The sequence below is a fragment of the Corella eumyota genome, chromosome 2 (assembly GCF_963082875.1).
Source record: "Corella eumyota chromosome 2, kaCorEumy4.1, whole genome shotgun sequence".
In the NCBI taxonomy this organism is placed as follows: domain Eukaryota; kingdom Metazoa; phylum Chordata; class Ascidiacea; order Phlebobranchia; family Corellidae; genus Corella; species Corella eumyota.
This window is the reverse complement of record NC_137491.1, coordinates 8854978-8882198: the sequence shown is the minus strand read 5'-3', so window position 1 is coordinate 8882198 and position 27221 is coordinate 8854978. Positions and strand designations below refer to the sequence as shown.

General features: G+C 30.6%; 4 protein-coding genes and 1 non-coding gene across 6 annotated transcripts; 2 read left to right on the top strand and 3 right to left on the bottom strand.

The window, feature by feature from the left end:
• Positions 1-219: 219 nt before the first annotated feature.
• Positions 220-3034, bottom strand: LOC145742909 (inositol hexakisphosphate kinase 1-like). Its single transcript, XM_082560751.1, has 6 exons — positions 2603-3034; positions 2286-2451; positions 1727-1961; positions 1449-1652; positions 1234-1358; positions 220-1165 (listed from the first exon to the last, which is right to left on the bottom strand). The coding sequence occupies exons 1-6, from the start codon at positions 2808-2810 to the stop codon at positions 550-552; spliced, it is 1554 nt and encodes a 517-aa protein (XP_082416877.1). The 5' UTR covers positions 2811-3034; the 3' UTR covers positions 220-549.
• Trnas-aga (transfer RNA serine (anticodon AGA)) lies at positions 2916-2997 on the bottom strand. Its single transcript has one exon. It is a non-coding gene; the product is annotated as a tRNA-Ser (tRNA).
• Positions 3035-6200: 3166 nt separating the features above from the next.
• On the top strand, positions 6201-11482 carry LOC145742322 (cGMP-dependent protein kinase 1-like). The gene is made up of 13 exons (XM_082560104.1): positions 6201-6341; positions 6455-6502; positions 6596-6700; positions 6774-6875; positions 7262-7423; positions 7534-7719; positions 7821-8456; positions 8596-8708; positions 9361-9523; positions 10114-10254; positions 10581-10725; positions 10835-10944; positions 11141-11482. The coding sequence occupies exons 1-13, from the start codon at positions 6201-6203 to the stop codon at positions 11291-11293; spliced, it is 2205 nt and encodes a 734-aa protein (XP_082416230.1). The 3' UTR covers positions 11294-11482.
• A 4691-nt stretch (positions 11483-16173) lies between these two features.
• Positions 16174-22905, top strand: LOC145743771 (cGMP-dependent protein kinase 1-like). Of its 2 annotated transcripts, XM_082561813.1 has the most exons (13): positions 16174-16476; positions 17315-17377; positions 17862-17966; positions 18082-18204; positions 18800-18964; positions 19246-19431; positions 19533-20255; positions 20437-20549; positions 20631-20793; positions 20942-21082; positions 21442-21582; positions 21706-21825; positions 21926-22905. In XM_082561813.1, the coding sequence occupies exons 1-13, from the start codon at positions 16252-16254 to the stop codon at positions 22076-22078; spliced, it is 2421 nt and encodes an 806-aa protein (XP_082417939.1). In that variant the 5' UTR covers positions 16174-16251; the 3' UTR covers positions 22079-22905. The 2 variants fall into 2 exon arrangements, with proteins under 2 accessions (XP_082417939.1, XP_082417940.1); XM_082561814.1 differs by lacking the exon at positions 17315-17377.
• Positions 22906-23719: 814 nt separating this feature from the next.
• LOC145741441 (peroxiredoxin-6-like) lies at positions 23720-27043 on the bottom strand. Its single transcript, XM_082559031.1, has 6 exons — positions 26853-27043; positions 26264-26420; positions 25861-25998; positions 25522-25595; positions 25033-25105; positions 23720-24164 (listed from the first exon to the last, which is right to left on the bottom strand). Exons 1-6 carry the CDS (start codon positions 26945-26947, stop codon positions 24030-24032), a joined length of 672 nt encoding a protein of 223 aa, XP_082415157.1. The 5' UTR covers positions 26948-27043; the 3' UTR covers positions 23720-24029.
• Positions 27044-27221: the final 178 nt, after the last annotated feature.

Here is a 27221-nt window from a genome sequence, read left to right as displayed (position 1 = left end):
TAAAAAAATTAAACCAACCTGAAACTTTATAAAATCTATTTTTTTTACAAACTGGTAACATTTAAATCATAGATGTTACTTCTGTTTTAAATTTATTAGCGGCGAATAACCTAACTTTATCCACCTACTGACCTTAGTAAAAATACTATTTCTAGGACATGTTTTGGGTTTTAAACGTTGTTTTATATATTAAAAAAATCTATAGAAAGTTCACCAGTAGTTTACAAACACAATTTACAAAACAATATTAACAATGCATACTGCAAAAACATGTTGGTTAAAATAAAAATACAACACAACGCTTTTACTTACAACCTGAAACAATATAAAACAAGCTGAAACGTTTAAAACAAAACAGTAAATCATATATGTAAAAATATACTCTATCTTTAAATATATCAATAAAAATGTACAATAAAATGATTAAAAACTAAACATTTGTGATTAAAAAGCATTACAATTTATTACACTAAAAGTTTCAAGACTGTAATTTTAAAAAAAGTTGCAGTGGGCAGCTTTAAAATGCGCAGAATGTTTAGATTTTTGTGTTTAAGACAATTTACCTGGGTGATTTGTAATAAGCATTGCTTTTAGTAGCGTAATAAGACTATCCAAACCAAACAAAAAACCACCATCGGGTCCAGGGTGAATAGATGGGTCGTTGAAACAAAAATGGGCAAAATCAATCAAGCGTACTTCAATTGAACCCTTACAATCTTCGAAAGAATCACCTGCGTAAATGTTCGAAGAATCAAGAACGGATCGGGCCCAAGAACCACACGATTGCGCCCTCTTTCGACGCTTTACCGAAGACTTTCGTTTCGATTGTGACGAAATTATAACGTCACCCAAAGATGAATAATTAGTAACGTTATGAGGAGGACTTGAGTTGACTATACAAGATGGAAGACTTTTCGGCCTTGTCCTTTTCTTTGTTGATAAGTTTTCGTTTGTTTGCATGATATCCACGCCACCAGTCATTTTATCGAGCAGTTTGTTGTTTTTTTGCGCTTGACCTTCGTAGATTAATAATAAAGAACCTGAATAAAATCGGTGGGATTCCAGGTTAGCAATCGCATCTCTTAAGCCAGACAATCGATAAATTGCTCCCTTAACGAGCGAAACATCAATAAGTGATTCGTTCTGGTCTCCAGATACATTCGTTCTAAAAACACAATATTAAAAAAATACAATTAAAATATACCGCCCTTATGGTATTAAAAATCTGCGTACCTTTTTTCAAACGATTTTCCACGCGAGAAGAAGTGTGTTAGGTTGGTTTTGAATCCATCTACAGATAGGTTGTGTCCGTAATACTTGTTAACGTAAACGTAATCGTCTTTGTCCGAGTTAAAAATCTAAGTTTTAGCAAAACAAAAAACTGTTTTAAATAAAATTAAACTTATTTTATAAATATCAGATACCAAAAAAAGAACTTAAAATCTAACCTGCATTCCACTTAATCTTGTTCCGATGTTTATAGCTGTCACGTGACGAAACAATTTGGCGGGAGACGGGTTCTCCCTGACCCGAGTTCCCATTTTAAGATCAAGAACGCATGGCCGGGAAAGTGATGACGTCACGTTTTCAAGCAAAATAAACCTCTTGGTTTTGGCATGGGGCTTAAAAGGCACTTCTTTGCCTGATTTCGACTGAAAAAATAAAGTCACGAAATATAAAAGAAAATATTTAATAGTTTAAAAATTTAAATTTAAACTACACCAACCTGATTAAAATGATTTGCTTTTATTTTTGATAAAGCGTCGTCCATGACTTTTGAACCCCAAGGATTATTATGCGTTGTGAACAATTCATTTGGGTTGCTTTCGTCATTAGATTTTCCGAGGTTAACGTTGTCATCAATCCCACGCGCTAACAAATCGACGTCATCGCAAGATTCTCGTGTGACGTCATCGAATCTCCCATCTTGTACCAAAGCAAGTGTTGGATTCGATGGGTATCTGTAACAAAATATATGGAATACATAATTTTTGTAAGAAAGGCGACTTTCACAGTCTAAACATAGGGATAAAATAACCGAACCCAGTCTTAAGTTGACAGTTTGGGCAAGGCTTTATTATAATTGCCTAACTATTAATCTGCCAATGGGTTTAGCTCAGAAGAAGTTCACACCGTCTATAACGCATCACTAAAGTTTACTATAGCATAGAAGCAGTGCGAATCGATTCCATGGCCTCCTGTAGCAAAGTATTTAACAACTACATCATGCCACCAGTTTACACCATGCCATCATTAGTTCTAAACTATATTTTAACATTACTTACATTGTGTGAGTGTTTCCATGATCTTTAACACATCTCTTTGAATGAGGCTTCGGGTCATCAAGAAACGATTTTACCCTTTGTGAGTTAGGTGGCACAAGAGATTTGGGTTGAACATAGGCGTGGACTTCTCCTTCGAGGCATTCGTAAAAAGTAACGTTTACTAAGCCTTAAATTAAAAAATAATAATAAAAAAAACAATATTTTTAACAAATCAATATATTTATATAGAATTTTATTATTAACAAACTGAATTACAATGTTTTTTTTGCATGGCTCTTTGTAAGGTTTTTTTAAACAAAGACTCAATATATTTATACCTCTAAATTCCGGTGTAAATGATTTTAAAACTTTTGGTAGGTTAAAATAGAAGTACAATTCTCTTGAAACATACGGTTTGCACAGCGTAGTTGGGTCATACGAAAATATGCTTGAGCGTCCACTGACTTGATTTTCGTACACTTTTAATAAAATTCCTTTTTTGGCGGTTTCAGGAAGTTTTCCATCTTTTCGTTTTCCCGCAGACATTTGGTCAAGTGTGTTGTTGCCCTTTGGGCTTTTAATGTTATGGCGTAACAATCAGAAACATTGTTAACTAAATACCTTTAAAAAAATAAAATTTAAACAAAAACACGTCGTCGGCAGGATTCGAACCTGCGCGGGCAGAGCCCAATAGATTTCTAGTCTATCGCCTTAACCACTCGGCCACGACGACTACGGTTCGACGCAGACAAATTACGCCATTATTAAACTTTTTAAAATAATTCTAACAATTTATCAATTTCTATATTTAGCTAGCAACATTTTGGTAATACTCACTTCAATACCTCATTCTATCTTAATGTTCTTCATTAGTTTTTATATTGATTTATGTGCTAAGTACAAAACAGCAACAAGCAAGTTGGTGTAAGTGTTTTTTGGTTTGCTGTTAACATTACTAAAACCTAGTGACTGAGACTGTAAAATTGTCAAACGAAGAACTTGTTTCTTAAACTAAACACAGTATATAACCATAAACTGAGACTTTTACCCCAAAAACAATCATTTACGGCGTTAAAATTCAATCTAGTATTTTGCTAAACTGACACACCAAAAAAAATACTAAACGACAGTAAACAAAAAGAGAGAGAAACCAATAACCTAAAGAACGCACTCACTTTTTCAGTCGCTACGCGGTTTGCTACTATCGCACAAAAATAACATTACGTCACAGGAAACTTAAAAATGAATATTTTAAAATTGCTGCAAATGAACGAATTGACCATTTTTTTAACTGAAATCTACTTGCTGGGCATTTAGTTCTTGCCTAAATACTTTTAAACATTTTTATTATAACTTTTTATGCAGTACAAATATAATTTTTTTGTCTTCAACCCCAACAAACGCGATTTAAAAACACATCAAACAAATTTAACAAAAAACAAGATTAAGGCGATCAATTAAAATTTAATTATTTAAAGGAAAATTTTTGTGATTATATGGAATGTAACCTACCACATATATTATTTCAAATGGTATCTTTTGATCATATTAATTGTATTTGAAACATAAATTGCAACAACACAGACAAAATACATCATACAATAGTAATTAACTTCACAGGATCTAGAAAGATAAATAAAAAATTTTAAAATTTGTTATTTATCGCCTTCGTCATTCTTGTCATTTTTTGGTTTGGGTGCATATTCTTTTGCTTTGTTGTAATAATGTTTTAAAAATGTGTCCACCTGGGAAATTTGATAGTTTTGGGCAACATAGGCCCCACATAAAGCACCAGCCCCAAATGTTATTAAAGTTCTTAACATTTTCTTTTTTCTTGAAAATTTTCCAAAACTATCTTAAATTTGTATTATTAATTTTACCCTCGCATCTAAATAAAACAAATATTTATAGTTTAAAGTTAATATTTCTAAAAAGAATATTAAAATAAAGGTATTTACTTAACAGAAAAAAACAAGGGTATTTTTTGTTTTAATTAACATTAACAGGCAGAACAAGTAATTAAATATAAAAGTTTACAAGTTTTAAAAGAAAGTTTACAAGTTTTAAAAAACAACAACTGGGGAAGACTTAAGTATACACAGCTAAAAAGTTACATAAAATCACCAAATATATAGTAATAGTTTTTATTATATTAATCCAAATCTGGTTTTAATGTTTTCTTGGCATCATGTTTTTCCACCAGCGACGACTCAATTTTTAACTTTCTCTGGGTTTTAAATGCGACTTGAATAAAATAATCTAAGCCACCTTTAAGTGCATCTTCAACTTTTGGAATGTTATAGCTTTGTGCAACAAAAGCACCAGTAAATCCACCCATTCCAAACTTTACCCAATTTTTTAACATAGTAATTTTTTTGCAGTGACAATGTGACAGGCAGTCAGACAGTAGACAGACTGAGTTTATAGCTGTCAATATAATGTCTAGTTACACTTATTCATCCGCTTGTTCCTATCTTATTTTGCTTACTAGAACGTAGGTACTTTACTTTTTCTTATTTTTTGATTCAATTCAAAAATCTATATGACCATAGATTTGGAGATAATGTTAGAAAACTGATTTATCTGTTTATGCTAGCCAAAAGCTATACTAAAATGCGATGCAACCTCACTAAAACTATGAATCGTGACTAAGCCTCTTTGCTTGTTTCTAGTTGATATATTACTGTGAGAAAAGGAACAGCTAACATCCGCAAAAACATAAATGTCCTAAATTAGTAAATGGTTGTAGTTCTGCAAACTAATGCAATATAGAGCAACACTGAAGGGGAGCACCATACCACAACGTTTTTTAATTATTAAATCCGAATGGTGGCAGCAAGCCTAATATTTACTGTATTATTTACCCTTTTTTTTACAAGTTGTTATACGTAAAAAAATCTACCAGTAGAAAGAATAATACATGCAAAAAATGTTACTATTTAAAAAAAACAGGGTTACACTTTTGGCAAAAAGATTATTAAATGAAGCTATAAAAAAGAACTTTTAGAAAGGTTTATTGCGCAAACGTTAAGGTAATTAAAATATTTTATTATCCTCTTCGAAACCGCATTCCCGACATAAAAACTTTATATAAACTTTATTGGTATATCGTATACCACACGTTTAGTTAAGGCCCTTTTCTCACAAGTTACTTGTTTTTAGTATATCGTAATGTAATTAAAACCGATATCAAAATACTTGACAAAATTTACATATTGTTTTGTCGTTGTAATGTTCGAAGAACTGGTTGCATTGAAATTACTCAGTAAAATCACTTGACCGCATAACTAAATACGAATTAGAAAATCGCAATTCCTGATAGTGATAAGCGTATATCGATCCCAAATTATTGCGAAGTGTTTATTATTACGTCATTTTGATAAAGTCAATACCTCTGTTTACTCGACGTCACATTTATTCGATTAAATATATTAATTCTATTACTCGTCAAGAGTCGAATATTAACGATAACGATCGATTCAATATAGATTCAAATTCTGATAACAGTCGAGGTGGTCAGTTGTTTTAAAAATAGCTTGGCCTAATAGGTTAAAAAATAAATAAATAACTTGGATCAAATTCGTTATTACAGCTCTATTTAGTAATTTTATTTAAACAAATAATACATAAAACTTTAATTATGCTATAAATATCTTAACTTAGGGTATAGTTACTGATTTACCTATTCATAAAATCAGAAGTTACTTTAGTAGGTTTTAAATACAGAGTGCTTAGCATACACTCTCACTAAGAAATATTTTATTTAGGGGATAAGATATTTAGGCAGGTTGTTACGCAGATAAACAAGTTCTAGCATTTAATCAGATAAGCTAAATCAAGGCACAGGCTTCTTTAAGTTTTGCGATAAATATCAGTCTTAACTGGATGTAATTTTAGGAGCTAAGTAGGTTCAGGGTAACTGTTATCTAAATAACAATGTGGAAAAAATGCCTGCCCTGTTTAAAAAAATCCTCACATTCTGTTGCTGAAAATGAAAGTAAAGAACTGGACGGTAACCCAGTAAAATACACGATTTCTAACACAGAAGCAATACAAAGAGAACTTAAGGATCAGTATGTAAGTTAAAAAAATAACAAACTTATATATATTTCGTGAAAAGTATTGACCGAAAGGGTTTCCTATTTCTATTTGCTTGTGTATGCAGATAACTTTTATTGTGTTTTGTTTAGGAGAAAACTATTCTTGAAAAAGACCGTATCATATCGGATCTAAAACAGGTTAGTATACCAGCTAAAGGTATACATCTATTGAAGTTTACTTGAATAATAAACTGTTGTGTAGACAGTAACGTTTATATCCGTTATGTTTAGAAATTAAAAATCCAATCGACAAATCTACAAAATCAAATTAATGAACAAGCAAAAGAGGTAGAACGGTATCAGGGAATACTTAATTCGATTCAATCACAAAATGTGGTAAGTACGAACACCACGTTTTTGTTTTAAACATGGGTATATCGATTACTCTAGTAATTTTACATTTTTACAGGAAAAACACAGAAAACAGGCAATTACTGCAAAGAAAGTTACTGGAAAGGCAAGTTTAAAGATTTATCCCAAAGATGCAAAGGACAAAAAGTTTTTACGCAAGGTAAGTTTGCTTTTAATATACAACCTATTGACTAACATACCTTAACCCAATAGAATATTTCAGATAATCAATTCATCGTACAATTATTACCCTTATTAGCAAACAGTTAGAAAATTTGAATAAATAAAACTTATAACCAATATAGCGCCACGGGCAAAATTTTTAAGGATCGGTTGATGATAAGACTATGTACAGTTTAGATATAACATTGCAAAAGCAAAGCAACTCAAACAAAATATATAAAAAATGATTTTTAAAGCCACAAATTTTTAAACTTTTTTTTCATGCTAAGCAATGCTTGAATATTTTTCCCCTTTAATATTTACTTGCATTCAATGTTAATATCGTATTTATTAAATAATTCTTGATAACTGTTTTGTCAACAGGCCATTCTCCAAAATGAATTTCTTAAAAGGCTAAACGAAGAACAACTTGTTCAAATAATTGAATGTATGCACAGAAGCCAAGAAGCAGGTGAAATAATTAAAGAAGGCGATAATGGTGACAGACTGTATATACTCGAATCAGGGGAACTTCATGTTACGAAGGTATTAACTTAGTTACAACAAACAGAAGAGGCATATTAGCTTTTTAATTCTATATATCATGTAAATAATAAATAACCCGGTTTCACTATACTGTTTACCGAAAAATACAGGGTGGCCAATCAATAAGAACCCTAACTACAGGCACTGTGTTTGGGGAGTTGGCAATATTGTGCGACTGCGAAAGAACTGCTACCGTGACCGCTAAAACTCCTACTAAAATATGGACGCTAGAGAGAAGCGTTTATCAAGCAATCACAATTAAAACGGGAAACGCAAAACGAAACAATCTTTTAAGGGTAACTACTTTTTCTTAAACATTAAATACAGTGACATATTCCACAACGTAATTTCAATACATTTGAACCTCACATGTTTTAAAGTCTTTATTTATATTTAGGCTTTGCGTAAAGTTCCATTGCTTCAATCGATTAGCCGAGAGAAGCTAGGAAAACTAGTTGATGCTTTGGAAGAAGAGACATACCACAAAAATCACTACATTGTTCGCCAAGGCGAAGAGGGCAACACGTTTTTCATTATTCTAGAAGGAGAAGTTGACATCACAGCAAAAGATGACGTCACGACAAATGATGACGTCGAAACCAATGATAAACCAAAAGATGAATACCACATTCGAACAATCGGGACTGGCGACTATTTTGGAGAGGGTGCACTTAGCAAGGGCGGGGGCAAAAGAGGAGCCAACGTTGTTGCTAAAACGTCCACTGTACGATGCATGACCCTAGAAAAACAACCGTTTTTGGAGCTTATCGGAGCTTTAGCCAATAAAGACTGGAACGCCAATGACCGGTTTAGTAGCGTTGGTAGCAACGAGTTATTATCAGTCAAGACCCCGAAACATTCGGGGGCTAGTAGCACAGGAAAATCCAACACCATTCGCCACTTTCGGCCATCTTTTATAAACGTAAGACTTGAAGATCTCAAGTCCGTCAAAACGTTGGGAATTGGTGGATTTGGAAGGGTAGATTTAGTGAAACATCAGGATAAAACATATGCACTAAAGATTATGAAAAAGGTTAGTTTAACGTTTATGAAAAAGTCTATTAAACAAAATAGGCAAATACAAATAGCTATTTTAAACTTTTAATAATAAAAGCCAATTTTACAACGGAATTTTTTTAAATGAAAATTAACTTTCATTGTGTTTTTTATAGACCCACATCATAGAAACGGAACAACAAAAACATGTTTTTGCGGAGAAAGAAACTATGATGGTGGCTGACAGTCAATTTATCATTAAACTTTTCATGACTTTCAAAGACAACAAGTAAGTAACATACTAAAAAGGAATTTCATTATACTTTTAAACCTTTAAACAACCCAATATTTTAAATTAAGCTTAGTCATTGGACCTTACCAAATTATTGATATAAAAACACTAAATCTATTACATATGGAAGGTTAATATTTTATAGAAAGGAAGAATTGAGTTGTACAATTATTTGGGTTAGATTTTTTTGTATGTTGTTTGACATGGTTGAGGGAAATTGTTACATTATGTTTTGTTTGCAGAAGTTCAGTTTAATTAAGTGATAAAGTTTTTTATATACATGTCAGTAAATTACTCTGTACACACCTTGATATAATAACAAGGTCAATAACTTTTATGTTCAAACTCGCCGGTTATATTTGACATGTCGAAATTCGACGAAATTTTATTAAAAAGGCGACGTTTGTTTGTTTGGTTGATTTTTTGTTTGAAGAAGATGACATTTTATTACACAACCTTAGCGTGGCACAAATGTAAAAACCAGATAAAACTACATAGAAATTTGACGTTAAAAATTTTTAAAAAATAGAAAAAATTCACACAAGACACTTTCTCTAATTAACATATGTCTTTACAAATTACATAATTTATTTTCTCACTCCAAAAAGTTACAATAACAACCATTTTAAATTCATTTTTTTTGTTTTAGATTTGTATATATGCTAACTGAGGCTTGTTTGGGCGGCGAGCTTTGGTCGAAATTACGCGAAGTGAATTTTTTTGATAATCAGTCAGCTCGATTTTATATCGCATGTGTGGTTGAGGCACTCGATCATTTACATGGAAAAGGAATTATGTACAGAGACCTCAAGGTAAATTATTTTACAATTATTACTAATACAGTTGATACAATCAAGCCCTTGTTAGATAATATATCTTTGAATTTCATATTCAGAGAGTATGCTAATATGCGAATCTCTCTGAAAAAGATTGTCACACCAAGAATTTATATAAAAACATGGGCAAGAATTATCAGATGATTTTAATTTAATTGTTAAAATGCACTGCCTTGCAAAATTACTATTTTGTAAAGTTATTAATAACTTTAAAAGTGTGCAATGTAGTAAATCTTAATTCTATACTGAACTGTTTACTTGTTTAACAAGTTATATTAACGAGTGTTGGTGCAATGTCATTGAACCCCTTGCCACTATCCCATTAAATCAATTTTAAATTCATTACAAGCAACATCGACCTTAAATTGAGCATAATTATTTAACCAAAACTTTATCAGACTTACTAACATAGATTATCTAGCAGATAATTAATTTGAGAAAACTTTACCAACAAACAAAGCAATATGCTGAATAAGTATCAACACATGTACACACAGATAAGATTTGTAAAATCACGTTTATTGTAGTGAAACAACCCCTTACTTTACACTTGTTTATTTTATTAGCCCGAGAATCTATTACTCGACGCAAGAGGGTATGTAAAAGTCGTCGACTTCGGGTTTGCCAAGTCGGTAAGCCATGGAGAAAAGACTTGGACGTTTTGCGGTACACCAGAGTATATTGCCCCGGAGATAATTCTCGCACAGGTTGGTGTAGTGTGTGGTTAGATAGTTATGATAACAGCGCGAGTGTAAAATTGCATCATACAACTAAATACAAATAACAAATTGAGTGGCACTCCAATTTTTATCCACATAAAAATTCTGTGATTTTAATTTATGCTAATTAACAATTTTTTTTAAAAGTCAACTTATACCTACAACAAAATAGTTTTCGAATTATGTTAAAATCAGTTTTAACTAATATGCAATGCGTTAAGAAGCAATTTCTAAGCAACTTAAACTACTGCTCTCTGTGGCCCACTAATGGAAGTCTTAAAACCACCTATAGCTCAAAAAAATTCAAATTTTAGGGGCACGATAAATCGGTCGACTACTGGGCGCTGGGAATTCTGATTTTTGAACTTTTAACGGGAAATCCCCCGTTTACGTCACAAAATCCGATGAACGTATACAGATTAGCGTTAAGAGGAGTTGGTGCCATAGACTGGTCGGTAAGTAATTGTTGTTATCCGAATTAAATACAATGGACTGCTTTATGTAACTATTTAGGTATTATAAGGTATTTTAATTTTTATATTATTTTGTGTTTAGTTCCCGAACGTAGGGACAAAGGCGCAAGATTTGATTCGGTGTTTATGTAAAGATAAGCCGACCAAACGAATTGGAAACATGAGGCTAGGGGTGGACGAAATACGAAATCACCCCTGGTTTAGGGTAAGTGAAAAAATAAATTGGGCAAAAAAGTAATTCTGTATTGTACAAACTCTTTGGTTAAAACAAACAAAGAGTAGGTTAAAACAAACTAAAACAAACAAAAGCTACCAGGAATTTTCATGTTTAAAAAAGTTACATAGAGGGTTAGTTACATAAAATGTGTTGTTTTTGAATAATACTTACACACTTATATTAGGGTTTCCATTGGGCTGGCTTAACAACTGGAACTCTAACTGCACCATACACTCCAATGATAGCTGATAACACTGACACAAGAAACTTTGACAGTTTCGACGAGGAGGAATTACAAGCTGAGGAAGAAACGTCCGGATGGGACGAAGATTTTTAAATAAAACGCTTAACGTTTATTGGTTTATTTTTAATTAAAAAAAAAGAACCTGTCATAGGGTTAATTACATAATAACGGCAAAGTTTCGAGTATGGTATAGAAATAATTGTTGACCTTTTAGAAATATTTTAATGCTTGTAAACAAAATTTATTTTTTGGGCTTCGAAAATTCATTGCAGTTTAAACAAAAATATCATTTAACTATATTGTGTGGCATGAAAATTTTGTTGATGCATTACTTTAAATCACCCTTTCCATAAAAAAGCAATACATTTATATTTTAAAATTCTTCATAGCAAAAGTTTTTTTTCTGTGTTATATTAACGCCTTTACTAGTTTCTTATCATATTAATTATTGCACTTAAATATTATCAAACTTCGTTTTCTCGTTTTGTAAATGTATTTACTTATTTTAACTTCTAAATAAATTTGAACATAAGAACCTATTCATAATATAAAACAACTCAATTTTCAAAAAACGAATATAAAAAGTACAAAATTTTTAAAATGCTACACACATTTTATTTTTTTTTATTTAACCTCATACGCTAAGGAAATTATAGTAAAAACAATGTTTTCCAAATTAAAATTAATATATCGACAAGGTGCGTGTTGTTATATAGATTATAGCACTTTTTAAGTAAAGGCCTCATCAAAAGGACAGACCTTAACAAAGACAGCATTTGTCTTTAGACTCTAGGCTTAAAGAAATCCTCGATAAAACAAAAACTTAAATTTTTATTAGATTTAAAATTCGTCACTGGATTTTTGTATTGTTTTATATATACCACTTTTGAAGTAAAAAAGGCCTGTCAAAAATTTGACACATAGCTAATGCATCAATATCATTGAGTTTAAATTTGTTTTCAAGAAAAACCGGTCGCAAAATAGACAATGAAAAATCTTTAGAACAGTTCGTAAAATTGGATCTAATGAAGTGATTTTATCGAATAACTGTCAATTAAAAAAGGCTTTAAAATCTATCGCTTTTACCCAAGTAGTTTAGTTTGGTTTTAAGCATTGAAACTACAGCAAGATAACAAAATACCAAAATTGAAAAAAAATAGACAAATAAATAAATATTACAACTTGGTATAATGAAATGATGTTAAGTTGATCAAATTAATTAAGTACAGCTGCTCACACGTTAACTACGCGCGAATTAATCATGAGGACAGAATTGTTTATTGAGTTGAGGGTAAATCTGGATTTTAGTATTATGTTATTACATGTTTATTAATGTTTGTATAAGGAGATGGTGGTGTAGACTTATCAGATATGTAATTGTTTCAGTTAGTTGTGCAAAGTTATTGTTTTATTAAAGTATTGTTTTATTAGTATTTATTGTATATTTTGTATTGTATATTATTGGTTAGATTGTGGAAAGTACAAGCAAACTTTTAGTTTGTAGCAAAATTGTTAAAGGGTTATGTTACAGAGTTTTGGAATTTTGTAAGTTATGTATATAACATGTTAGTATGGTTGACACTGAATCACAAAATGGCTTTAGAACTTTTAAAAAAAGTCTGTAGTACTTACAATTTAATTTTCAAAAATACTGGAAAATGATTAACATAAAAAACCAGGTTACCATATTTTTGTGTGACGTAGAAAGTACTAAGTAGCGTAGTGAATGTACTGGTACTTTCTACGTCATCACAAACAGGGCTTCCCTTTCCTTTTTTTTAATTAATTTTAATTTTTTTTTAAAGTTGTATAACTTAAAAAGCAGGTGAAATTATTTAAAGTTAAAACCATTTTTGTGTTCAGTGACACCAACTTTATTAATTTTTGAGTATAAAAATATCGCTAATATATGACTTTAATGGATAATACAGTGTTAAAATTTCAGATTTAAATTAACTAGTAAAAATTTTGAAATAAATTAACCAAAAAATTTAAATTAACAAATGCCTTAAACCGCACTCAAAAATCGCAAACTTGTTTTTTTTCATTTAAGTTTTAACTAAACTCCGTGATCGATTTAATTTCTAATTCTCCGATCAATTTTTTTTACATTGAAAGCCCAGCAAAGATTGAAGGCCAAACAATTAGTGTAAATTCAATATTTATTAAATTGTGGAAAGCCTTTTAAGGTTATAATTGTTTTGTTTCAATAAATAATAATTTAATTTAACAAAGGTCAGTTTAAACATATACCTACCTTCGATTTAAATAGCATTTAAGTTGGCTCGCAAATTAAATGTTTTTTTTTAAAGCGGCGCGCAAATAGTTTGGTTATGTTTTGTCATAGTCTTACTAATCCGTTTACACCACATTAACCAAATATAAACAATCTGACTTTCAACTTGACTATACAGCTATATAGGTGCAGAGACCAACGCTTAAAAATAACGGAACGGGCGCTTTATTATGTATAGATCGTGCTAAAATTGGGCCCAAAGTTATGATGTAAGTATAAGTATTTTCTAACCCTAGCACAAACAAGTTAAAATTTATTTTAAAAATTAACCAATCAATAAGCTTTAAAATAAAGTTTTACAGTTTTCACAGAAAATTATCACTAAGTATACAACTGCTAGCGTTAGGTGACATTATTTGCGCATGAATAACAATTTTGTCGCTGTTTTTTATTTGTCTTTCGCAGTTGTGGGTGAAAACACGTAATTCTGATAAATAACTTTCAAAAAAAACTTTGGCTCGAATTTCATTACTTCCATAACCATATACCATTACTTTTTAGTGCCATTCCATTGAACCTACCGCACCGTTAATATGTTATTACACTGTACAAAACTAAACGTTCTAATTAAATCAGTGCTAATAAAACACAAAGGCAAAAATGTCAAAAAATGCCATACAAACATGAGGTTTTGTGTCACTTATTAACCAAAACGAAGATTGTTGTCCTGGATAAACAAGTGAAGGCCGGACAAAATCGGTTTCGACCTAGGCTCCCATTCTCGAGTGTTGTTTGCGCAGTGTGTACTTACAGTATGAGGCCGCTGTTATAGTTTTAATTATTTGATCCAAGTATTGCGAAAATTAATATTGGTTTTTTGAGGCGAGGTTTGTTAAATCATATTAAGATAAACTCTTAAAAAAAGTTGTGCCATAGTAGGTTTTAATCAATATAGGAATAACAAACAAATAAAGTTAGCATAACTTAGAAGGATTAAATTCTACAGATAGCAACAATTCTTACTGAGTCATTAATATATATATATTTTAATTAATACTAGTGTCAACAACAAAAAAGAAGAATAGTAACTAAAATATGGTATCTAAGCAAAGGCGTTATGTTGAATTTAGTTAAGTTTTGTAACAAAGTTGGATTGCATTTATTTGTTTTTTTTTAAACATACGTTTTTGTTGTTTGTAGTTGACCATTTTAAGTATAGAAATTTTAAGTTTTCTCTAATAACGATATTTTTTTAAAGCGATGTCTGGTAATAATTTGTAAACAGATCGGTTAAAGGAATCTCTACGAAACTGTCAAATATTTTGACAGTAATGATTTCATATTACGTCGATACGAAAAACAAAAGGTTACTTTAAATAAGAAAAGTTTCAAACCAAGCAAACAAATGTGAATGCTTTAAAGTAATGAGCCATAACGACCCAACATATCACAATAACTCACATGTGTTTGCTGTATACTGCGCATTTCTGATGACGTAACGATAGTGTTAAAAAACACTTTCTATATTGTTTTAAGGATAAAAGGTGTATAACAAGAAAAAAAGCGCAATAATTTAAATGCAATAAAATGTGATTTTTTTCCAAAAAAAAACAATCTGCCATTTATATGTATTTTTTTTAAAATACGTAGTTTAATCGAATCACCGGACATTTTATGGATTTTAACCGGCCAGTTGTAAATCAATATTATACTAGCCTTAGCAGTGGACATTACTGTCATTATAGGAGAGGTCGACGCTTAGGGTAGTGTGACATTTATGCCTGCAAATCAATCTAATATTTGATTTCTAATAATTGGATTCGAATTTATGGGCACCCGTAAAACGGAGTCGTTTAAGGTCTGTTTGTTTTATTTGACAACATTTGACGATTGGTAAACTGGAATGACGTAGTTATGTTGATATGGCAAAGGGTATTTATTATAAAAGGGCGTTAATATTAAAAAAATATGAAAGTAATAAAAAGAATTGGACAATTGATTTTATTTTCATAGCGGCTTTTTTAATAGCAAATTTTTGTTAAACATCTGACATTTACTAAAAACAGAAAAACAAGGAATTAATGCCATTTAAAAGTCATTTTTTCTTATTATTTTTTAGAAACACAAACTAAATTTAATACGGTCGCGAAACAGTAAATGTGAATAATCACCCATAACAACATCAATCTCTATCCCCGAGGTAGGATCGAATAATAAAGAACTCGTTTTGGTCGTTTTTGGCATCGATTACCAATACACTAAAGGTATCGCATTAGCTCCACAGGGAGTCGAGCCCGAAAAAATGTAAGTTCGTCTGACACGACATTTTTAATGAATTTAAAGCCTCCTGTTATTATAAAAGCGACTTTATTGATATTATAAGACAGAAGTAAGAAAATGGGATTTTTTTTGTAATAAAAGAAGGCTATTTTTGTAAAAAAAAATCCTAATAAGCCTTTGTCAAAATATGTAACATGCTTATCAGAAATTAAGATTGTTAAAAAATGAGAAAAAAATATAGGGGCAGTATTCAGGTTAGAGCCAAATACTGTATTTAACTAAGTCTTAGGCGTTAAACTATGTAACACAGAACAATCAAAAAACGTAATGGAAGTTCAACTTTTATCGTTCAATTGACGTCAGCAAGTGTTAATTGGATTAATGATTGTTAGAATTTAACGTCGGTGATAAGTCTACGGCATAACTTTAAAACAAATACTTATGTGTTTCCAGGTATAATTAGGCTTTGTATAATGGCTGAGAAATAATAAAAAGTGTTTTAAACTTTGTTGGAGTATACAAATCAAAATTGAAAATGCCTTGTAAAAACTGCTGGCCTTTTCGTAAAAAGCATGAGGTTACTGTAACCATCGATAATGCAGTCAGGTCAAATGGTGATGCCCATTATAAGACGACACAGGCACACACATATATTAACAGCCCTGGTGACCAATCAAGAAAAGATGAAATGGTGTTGGACCTTACCGCGAAAAACGAAAGTTTAAAGCGAATAGCAAACCAAGCTACCAGCGACTTAAAGGTAACGATTTGATAACTATTACGATTTCGTGACGTCACAGGTTTTTTAATAGATTTTTGGTGACGTCATATGCAATTTAAAAATATAAAACATGCCTTTAAAATGTAACAATAAAAACCCGCGCTCAACGCTGTGACGTCATAATTGTATGCTCTATCTAAAATCGAAGCAAATTAAGTCTCAAGTTTATTTTAATCTTAATTGATTAACGTCACGCAAAAGGTCGATACTGTGAGTAAATGTGTAGCCAAAATACTAAACAAGGTTGTAAAATTAAAATAGTGTGCTAATAAACTGGAAGACTATTTTAAATGTTATTTTAAAAATACATTTAACGTTATATACTACTTAAAAAAACTATATCTATTTATCTATATACTACCTAATATAATATGACTATGTCTATATGACACACTTGGTGTAACAATAGGCTGCAGATATAAAAATTAATGAAACACCTTTGATACAGCAACATAAATTAACTGCTTTGCCGAATTTGATATCAGGGTTAAATGTTAATGCTTGTTTAAATATTGAGGGTTTGAAATTATAAGAATTTTACTAACCGTCTGATGGCAATTCGAACCGCAAGTTCTAATTTTCCAATTTTGTTAAAGTCTATGTTGGAAGCATGATCTAAAAATATAACAAATATTACAAACTTTTCTGGATAAATTAAATAGGGTATTTCATATTTAAAAAATGATTGTAATAGAAGGTTGCGAAAATATGAAATAATTCAATAGTAAGAAAATACCATTTACTGATTTTTCTTAAACAGTAGTTGTCTTTTTATTTTTGTTTGTGTTACATTATGTTTTCTGTAAATACTTATAAGATTGAACGCGAAAAGAACCAAGGATTAAGTATTATGCAACGTACATGTTCAATGGAACTAAAGGTAACATCACCACCCCACATAAATCACTTCACATTCCTTTATAATTAATTTAAACCTCACCTGTTTTCTGTCACTAGAAAAATATTAAACTTCAGTATGTACATATATGTGTATTGTATGTATGTAGCAAATATATATAACGCAAATTTTGTTATGTTTCTTATCAAGTATAAAAATAACATTTGATTCTCCAAAAAGTAACGAATTGCATTTTGTGTTCTTTACATCTTTAAGAACAATAAATTTGAGTGTTTTAACATATTAACTTATAAACCATACATATTAATTTATCATCCACATATTTTATCATTTTCTTTCCACCATTTTGCATCATTTGTCACTTATGTTATTCAAAAAAATTATCAGCATTTTATTTATCGAATTTTCACTTGTTTCCATGTTTATATATATAAAATTACTGCTTAGGTTTTTTTTAAATAACATGGATCTGTTTTGTTTATGCTCCATATTTATCTTTTTTTAGGCGATAGAAAAATTGCGAAGAGAACTAGAAGAAAGGCTTAAAGAAAAAGATGCAGAAATCCAAAGATATAAAGAGATTCTAGCCTCGATTCAAAGCAATAAAGACGTAATAAAACGTGACGTCATATTTTGCATGATTAAAAATATATTTTTAGAACTTAAAATTTACATTTTAACATATCACCAAAAAATGTTGTACTGTATAAAAATTACTTTTTTAGTCAAAACAACAAATTGGAATGAAGAAAAAGAAAAAGGAGGCAGTTCTAGGATCACGTGTCGACGAGAACATTGAAATTCGAAAACACGAAAAAACCCAAGAACAGAGAAGATTTCTGCGCGAGGTAAGCAAACAATTTAACGTCAAAAAATTATTTCTATTTATTTAAAACTTTGAAATTATAATGTAACAATGATTTGTAATGATAAAAATTATTTGTTTAAAGTAAAACCTTATTTATGTTTTACTTTATGATTTAAACCACCTACTAACTAAATAAAGTTGAAGTCATTATATTGATAATAAAGTAAATATGCCCTTTTTTTATTACACTGTTGCTTGGTGAAATTACTTAGTTTATTCCAACTTGAACAACAAACTTGAAACGTGGTCGTTGCAATACCCTACTCAAGTGGTTATAATGATAACACAGCCTTAAAGTATTCACATTAGAACATGTCAATGGCTCTTGAAACTATAGAAAAATGTGAAAAGTCTGAAATTTTCCCTAGTTCAAACTGGCTTTATTTATTATTTATAAAAAATATGACTCAAAAAATTTTTTTTGTTTTGGATGAAATAAAATATAATATAAAAATCAAGGAAAAACTATTTATTTTCAATACATATCCTTTAAAATTTCCAAATTAATAGCAAGGCAATATTACATATATGACACAATCATATTGGTTGACACCTATTTCACATCTTTTTTTTAGGCTATCCTCAAAAACGATTTTCTTCGAAATGTAAATACCGAACAAATAGAAGAAATGATCGACTGCATGGAAATAAGCTTTCCACAAAATCGTGTTTTTATTAAAGAAGGGACAAACGGGGATCGATTTTATATACTTGAGACTGGTGAATTAGATGTGACTCAGGTACAAATCAATTTTAAGTTTTATTGTTTTAATGTACTTGGGAGAAAAGATATTTCAAGTCCCAAAAACCATGACTGTTTAACGAACTTTGAATACCAAATTTATTTAAATTTATTTCTACATTTTTATTTACGTGTACAAAAAGGAAATAACTGGTAAATTTAATAAAGCGAGGAAGTTTACTGTTAGGCTGTTGTTGGGTTTAAGTTTGTTTTATAATTTAAAATTTCTTTTCAACATCAAGCATGAGTTTAAACTATTCTAAATAAAAATTAACATAGGGAAACACTTATCTGACAACCATGAAAGCTGGGTCAGTGTTTGGCGAGTTAGCTATCTTATACAATTGCAAACGAACCGCAACAGTAACCGCAAAAACGCCAACAAAAATGTGGATGTTGGAACGAAGTGTTTATCAAGCTATTATGATGCGAACGACAAACAACAAGAGACACGAAATTAATGACGTGAGTTATAGTTTGTCACAGACTCTAAACTAGTATTAAAAAATTTTCCCAACTTATCTTAAGTCAATAAATAATTTGTAACTTTTCTTTTTTAACCAAAGGTCCTTCGGAAAGTACCTCTTTTAAAAACTATCGGCCGATCAAAGCTTGGTAAGTTGGTTGACGCTTTAGACGAAGAGTTGTACAACAAAGGACACTACATTATACGACAAGGCGAAGAAGGAGAAGCGTTTTACATCATCATCGAGGGCGAGGTCGATGTCACTGTTTTATCAAAAGAATATACTGACTCTACGGAAGACGCATCTCCACAGGAGAAGTTTATCCGAACGCTTGGCAGAGGGGATTATTTTGGCGAACAGGCGCTTCGAAATGAAAGCGGTAAAAGAGGAGCAAACGTCATCGCTAAAACAAACACGGTCAGGTGCATGACCTTGGACAAAAAGCCGTTCTTGCTTCATATTGGCAACTTAGCTGATAAGGACTATGATGGTAACGTTAAAAGAGCTAGTACGCATCAAACTACATTACGGGCCAGTAGTGCAATTGCTTACGACCCGCGGCCTTCCACAGGATCAATGTACCCCGTAATACGTAAAAGTCAAATCAAAATACCCACAAAAGATCCAAATAGGCAAGTTCGTTCTACAAGCACTGCTGTTATTGATATGCCAAAACGAAGGGTGCATTCCACTTTTGAGAATGTAACCTTAAAAGACTTTGAGTTTATTGGGGTTCTTGGCATTGGTGGTTTTGGTCGTGTTGAACTTGTAAAATTGAAAGATAATCCAGATCAAAGTTTTGCACTCAAATGCATGAAAAAGGTAAATGTTCTTTCGTATTCCAACATTAGTTTTGATTTGGTAATTTCTGTTTAATGCAAGCCTCAAAACATACGAACCAGTAGTTCACTGTATCAGTCGTTCAATTTTTACATATGAAGTATTGTTTTTAATTGAGCTGCATTATTCTCACCGGTTTATTTTACCAACCCCCTTTATTTAGACCCACATCGTAGAAACAAAACAAGAAGAGCACATTTACTCGGAGAAAAGAATCATGCGAGATTCAGAAAGTCCGTTTATTGTTCGCTTGTTCCGTACTTACAAAAACGAAAGGTGATCCCCATATCTTACAGTGTTTCAACTTGTAATAAGATAATTAGTAATGTTGCTAGCTATAACGCTGTTTTGTCGCAGGTATGTTTATATGTTAATGGAAGCATGTCTGGGTGGAGAGTTATGGGCAAAGTTGAGGGATGACGGTTATTTCGAGGACTACAGAGCAAAGTTTTACGCTGCTTGTGTAGTTGAAGCTATTGAGTATCTTCATTTAAGAGGAATAGTTTACCGAGATCTAAAGGTAAATGCTTCTTGTGATTAAAGTAATCAAACCTGTAGAATTATTTTAAAATAGTCGAGAATACAGATATCCTCTTTTTTACCTTGTAAGGCTTTTTAATAAAATGGCAAAGTATAATTGTCAAGTAAAACTTATATATTATTTGCAGCCTGAGAATTTACTTCTGGACACCAAGGGCTACGTTAAAATCGTTGACTTTGGATTTGCGAAGAGCATCAGCCATGGTGAAAAAACTTGGACATTTTGTGGAACCCCAGAGTACGTAGCACCAGAAGTTATCATCAACAAGGTAGAATATTAACATTTTTTGTTTGAAGATTGTGAATATAGCCTTTACTTGTTAAGCTGCAGATCAATTTGTATTGTTAAAGCATCTTACTTTCCAAGTGGGAAATCATAAACCTTGAACAATATCAATACTGAAACATGTTTAATTACCCACAATCAATTTAAAATGGTCAATCGTAGTCTCAATAAATATAAACCTGCTTCTTAACCGGTTATTTACCAAACCTACACAAATATTTAGTTTTGACAAAGTTTGCTAATGGCGAAGTCAATTGTTTTAATTACGCAATTGTCTTTTGTTCCGTAAGTCACGTGTCACTTTATTTTAAATAACTTCATCGTATTTATTTTTTTCTGTAGGGTCACGACATAGCGGTCGATTACTGGGCACTCGGAATTCTCATTTTTGAAATGTTGACGGGGAATCCCCCGTTTAATTCCTCCGATGCCATGAAAACGTACAGGATGGCTTTAAAGGGCATTGATGCCATAGAGTGGCCGGTAAGTTGTGTTTAACTTTAAAACGACATGTTAAATAAATCAAAATTACAAATTGACTTTGTACTTTGTGAATTTCAATGCCCGAAATCTGTGATGACATTTTAAATTCTGTTTGTAATATAGAGTCGAATATCGAAGTCAGCACAGAATTTGATTCGAAGGTTATGTAGAGAAAACCCAAGTGAACGGATTGGAAATTTGAGGGAAGGAGTAAAAGATATTCGAATTCACAAATGGTTTAATGTAAGTACAAAATAAATACATTATATAGGGCGGATATTTTGTAAAAATATGTTCAAAAATGTTTTAGAAAATGCAGTTTGAATTTCTTTTTATAATGTAGGGATTCCATTGGGCCGCATTGCGAACACGTGACCTTCCAGCCCCATACATTCCTGAAATTCAAAACCCAACTGATATCCGAAATTTCGATCGCTTCGAACGTGAAGACGAACTCGTTGAAAAGGAACTTTCTGGATGGGATGACGACTACTGATCGAAAATTAAGACAATCTCGAAACATGTCAATATTACCAAAGAGTTGTTAACATACTTTTTTACTCTATATTGGAAGATACTTTTGGTGCTATGTTTATTAACAGCAACCGCCCGTTTTTTTATAACAAGTTTGTTAAGAAATTAAAACATCATTGTATAAGTTTGTCCACCATCACCTTTTTAATATTTTGTCCATCGAACAAGTCAAAAATAACTTAACAGTGAAATTATAAAGACACGTGTAAGAGTTTTTGTCATTATGTAAACTGCGCAACGATAAAGCTTGTATAATGGCCTTTTTACAAACTATATTTGAGAGCACTTAAGGAAAAAAAATTACAAAGAACAAATATATATATGCGTGAAAAACATTATTTTTGAACTGTTTTACTACCTATAACTTAATCTACCTTTGAGTTCTCTAAACAAGACAGCAGCACCATTGAGCAGTTAAAAACTGTTATTTTACCAATTTTTGTAAAAAAAATTGTAATATATTTGCCAGTTTTTATATATTTCTTCAAATGTCCCAACTTTATTTAATGTTTTTAAATTTCTAACTTTAATTTTATTTGTCTATTAACTCAAACTTCAACGACCCTTTTATTTTTTATTTCTTTTAACTTATAATTTTGTAAAAATTTTACTGAATAAAAATATCTAGTGTTAGTTATTTTACTCATTTTATAATTAAAAAAGCCATCACTGTAAAAATTAAAATTGTGTATGTAACTTATTGGTATTTGTATATCATTGCCTGCGCAATGCAACTAAATATATAATACGATTTTAAATAAATCGAACAAACAGTTTTTTTATGTTGTACTGCAACTTAAAATACAAATTATCATATTCTTTATTTTATATATAGCCTGTGTTATGCAACTTCTAACAAAAAATAATGTGAAAAACACCGGTTGTGTTGCGCAATATTTGCAGACTTGCAACTGTAATACGACTGGCTATGTTTAGTTCTAACCTGGTTTAAATAAATATTAATCAAGAAAGCAAGACGAATATATCAATGTTTCAATAACTTTTAATTACTAAATAAACACTTTAAAATATATAAAAACAGTCTTACTTACTATTCTTTATATCCTAGCCAAAAACTCTTCTTTGTTAATTAGTCCACTGGTTTTTGTTTTGTTCCTTAATCCAACAATAAAAAATTAGATGTTTAAGAAGCACAGCCTTTAAAACATCATTTTATTTAAACAAACCACAAAAAGTTGTATAATCTGTATTGAGAGAGGTTAAGTTTACTTTTATCTGTATAACTGAACAAAAATTCGTTTTAACTGCTTTTTAAAAGTTAAAACTAACCGTTTATAAACAACCATTAGGCCTATCATAAGAAATTACTTGGTTATAAACACAAGTTTTTGTTATCTGAACATCTGCGATTTAAAAAAATGCGAGGCAAAAACGTTGCACGCATATTTTCTCCTTGGGCTTAAATCGAGTTTCGCTGTTTAAGCAAAATAGTTTCCCTTAACTATCAAGAAAATTCTCAAAGCATTTTGACTTGGCAAAAATACTTTCATCTATATAAAATAAACCTACATTTTTAAACTTGGCCTTGTATTTCACAGGAGCTTTCCTTACGACATACTTTAAATTACTTGCAGAAAAAATTATGAAAAACCACTATGCAAACTTTAAAATATAATTGAATGTAAATTACTGAATTATCAATTTCAATAACATGTTATTTTTTTGCTGTTTAAATTAACAAATAAACCAAAAATCTTTCTTGAGCGTTATTTTATTTGTTAATTAAGTAGGAATGTTAATTTAAACTTATATGGAACTACAAATGTACAGGTGATTAATCAATTGTCGGTTATATGAAAAAAGTTACAAAAATGCATATTAGTGGTTACACAATTTCATGATTCTGTAATAAATTTACGAAAAGAGACTTGTACTCAAAAGTAAATTTGATTTTATTTAGATGGGTCAGGAGTCAAACGAATGTAAGGCTTATCAGATGGGACCTTAACAGTCTCGAATCCCTTTGGAAACTTCGCAGTTGCTTGCTCGTTGGTAAGTGATGGTACAACCATGCATTTTTCCCCACTCTGAATAGAAACAAAATAGATATTTAACTGTATGTACTGTGCAAAACCAGAGCAGAACATCACCAAATGCTGAGCAGAATTTGATTGCAACCGCTAATATTTTAAACTCAATATTGTACAACACTTATAAAGACTTTATTTTGTTTATGTTTAAACTGTGGAGTTAGCTATGTTTACATTTAAAATTGCTAAAAAAAACTAAAGCTTTCGAAAAGCATGTTAAATTTAGTAGTTTATAAAGAGTTTTGTAATATGTACAAAAAGAAACATACAACAGGTGCATTTAAGCCTATAGAAATGTTCACAACAACAAAATTTACCTAAAATAGGCATATCATCATGATAAACATGATATATGTCGCGGCAAAAAATTATAATTTATTAAAAACCCTTACAACGACATCAAAATATCCTGGCTAAATTTTTGTAATGTGTAAAAAAAGACTATTAATAGATTTACTTATCACGTAGGCACAACACAAACACGTACAATATTAGGCCGGTAAGCGATAGCACAAAGCTTAAGCAAACATTTTGCTGTCAAATTTTTCCAGGAAATATGACTACTTCAGCGATTTCTAAAGTTTTAGATTAATGAATGACTTACCACTATTTTCAGGTAATTTATTAACAAATTTTAAAGCAAAACATTTTTCTTTACAACTCAAAACTTGGAAAAAAATAATATATAATTCTTTGGAAACATATATAACCATTTACAGAACTTACATTTTTTAATGTAAAGACCTATATTTAATATAATCTTTGGTGTTAAAATCCCTTAAGCTATATGTTTACCAGAGATTCTAGATTCTAGATTAAAATAAAACTTAAAAATGTCTTTGTTGTTAAAAAAAGTTAATTTTACCTGCCAGTTTGCTGGTGTAGCAACCTTGTAGTTTGCTGTTAGTTGAAGGGAGTCGATAACTCGAATAATCTCACTGAAAAAAAATAACAAAAATATAAATATTAATATTACTTTGGATTTAAATCAGCCAACAACAAAACAATACCAAAGCAGTTTACGATACAATGTCTTCAGACAAAAAAACAAAGAGTTGAACTCTCTGAACTGAAAAAACTTTTTTTGTATAATAACATCCTTGTTAAGGTGTAATACAATATAGTGTAATACAGATGCTTTAGTTGGGCTTTTGATAGCACACAAAAAAATTTAGTATAACATTAATAATAGGGAAGCAAATTGACATTTGATATTCCAAAAACAGGAAAAAAAGCAAAAACTAGCACTCAACTTCCATATACTTACATGTATACAATATTAACGATAAAATAAAATACAACAATTTGGCCTAAATTATTTTTATATGGTTAATTAGATTAACAAAAAACTTACTTGAAATTACGGCCAGTTGTTGCAGGATAGAGAATGGAAAGTTTCAATTTCTTGTCTGGTCCGATGATAAAAACCTAAAAAAAAATTTTAGTTAAAGATTTAGAATCAAAAATTAGAACAAAAGTATACACATTAATCAAAATAATCTTGTAACGAAAAGAATTTATACCAACTAAAACTACGAACATAACTGATGTAAGAAAACTTTTGATAACTATTTACTTACAACAATACAAAATAAATAAACTTAAATTTAAACAAAATTTGGAGCTAAAAAAAAAATTTTAATGTAGGCCTAATTATGTGCAAATTCACATTTAAAAATTTTTAATCACTAACACATCGAGCTGTAAGTGGCATTCCAGTTTTGTCAACTTCATCGGGATCCAACATTCCTAAATCCTTGGCAAGTGAGCGTGTTCCAGCAATGATTGGATATGGAAAGTCACCACAGGTGCTTGAATAATCTTGGATATCCTAAAAAAGGATAATTATTTTAGTCAATATTCTAATTTAATTATGATGCTTATTCCTTGTGTGTATTTTTAATAGCCTAATCAAAATTGGAGTACTTAATTAATCTCAATATTTATGGACTTACTGCACTAAAATTTTGTTTAAAAAAGTAGTATTAAATTTGTTCTTTACGATTGGCACTATTTGGCATTTTTAAGTGACCTGTTTTAAAACACAAAAATCGAACAAAACAAGTATATATATAATTTAGATTTCCAAATTTTACCTTGATCCAGCCTGAATGACTGTCCAAACTGTCGATAGAAAATCCTGCCATTTTCACACCACGTTTCTGAAACTCATCTTTCATCTCAGCCGCTTTTCCAAGCTCAGTTGTGCACACTGGTGTGTAATCAGCTGGGTGAGAGAATAGGATTGCCCATCTAAATGATAAACAGTAAACCAAAAATCAGTATGAACTTGGGTTTCTAAGTAATAGCTTTTATTTAGAGCTACCTATTTATTGTAAAATGTCGCTATGAAGCATATATTAATAAGTTTAGTGTAATAAATGGGAAGAATCCCACATTTTATTAATTTAAAGTGACTTTCTATCGAAATATATGTTTATGTTAATTTAAATTGGAGAATACATAACATTCCAATCACATTTCTAAAAATTCTACAGGGGTTTACTCTCACACTTTTGCAATAAACAAACTACAAGGAAATTTTATTCCTCCATTTAACACAACTTTAATTCTACATTTTACTTGGCTTACTTTAAAAATGTTTACATAAACAACAATTTACCAAAAAAATGTATTATTTTATACGTTTATTATTATGCATAAATAGCAACAAGTATAACTTACGAATCTGCAATCCAAGAATGAAAACTCATTTCTCCCTTAGTTCCAGTTGATTTAAAGTTGAAGTCTGGAAACGTTTGACCCAAATTGACTCCCATGATTATTTAATTAGGAATTAATTATCAATACCCAATACGAGAACTTAAAAAGAAAAATAAGTCGTACTACAGTCGCTAAAAACAGAAAATGTTTGATGCTTACCTTGATTTGTTTTAAAATAATGATAACAAAACTTTAGTTACCCAACTTAATTTAAAATAAGATGCTTTCTTTGCTATACTTTAATATTATATTGCAAAAAAACACGTGTCACATTGCAAAAAGTTGAGCAAAAAGGATTGAGTTTAAATGACTTGCATATTTTATCGCAGC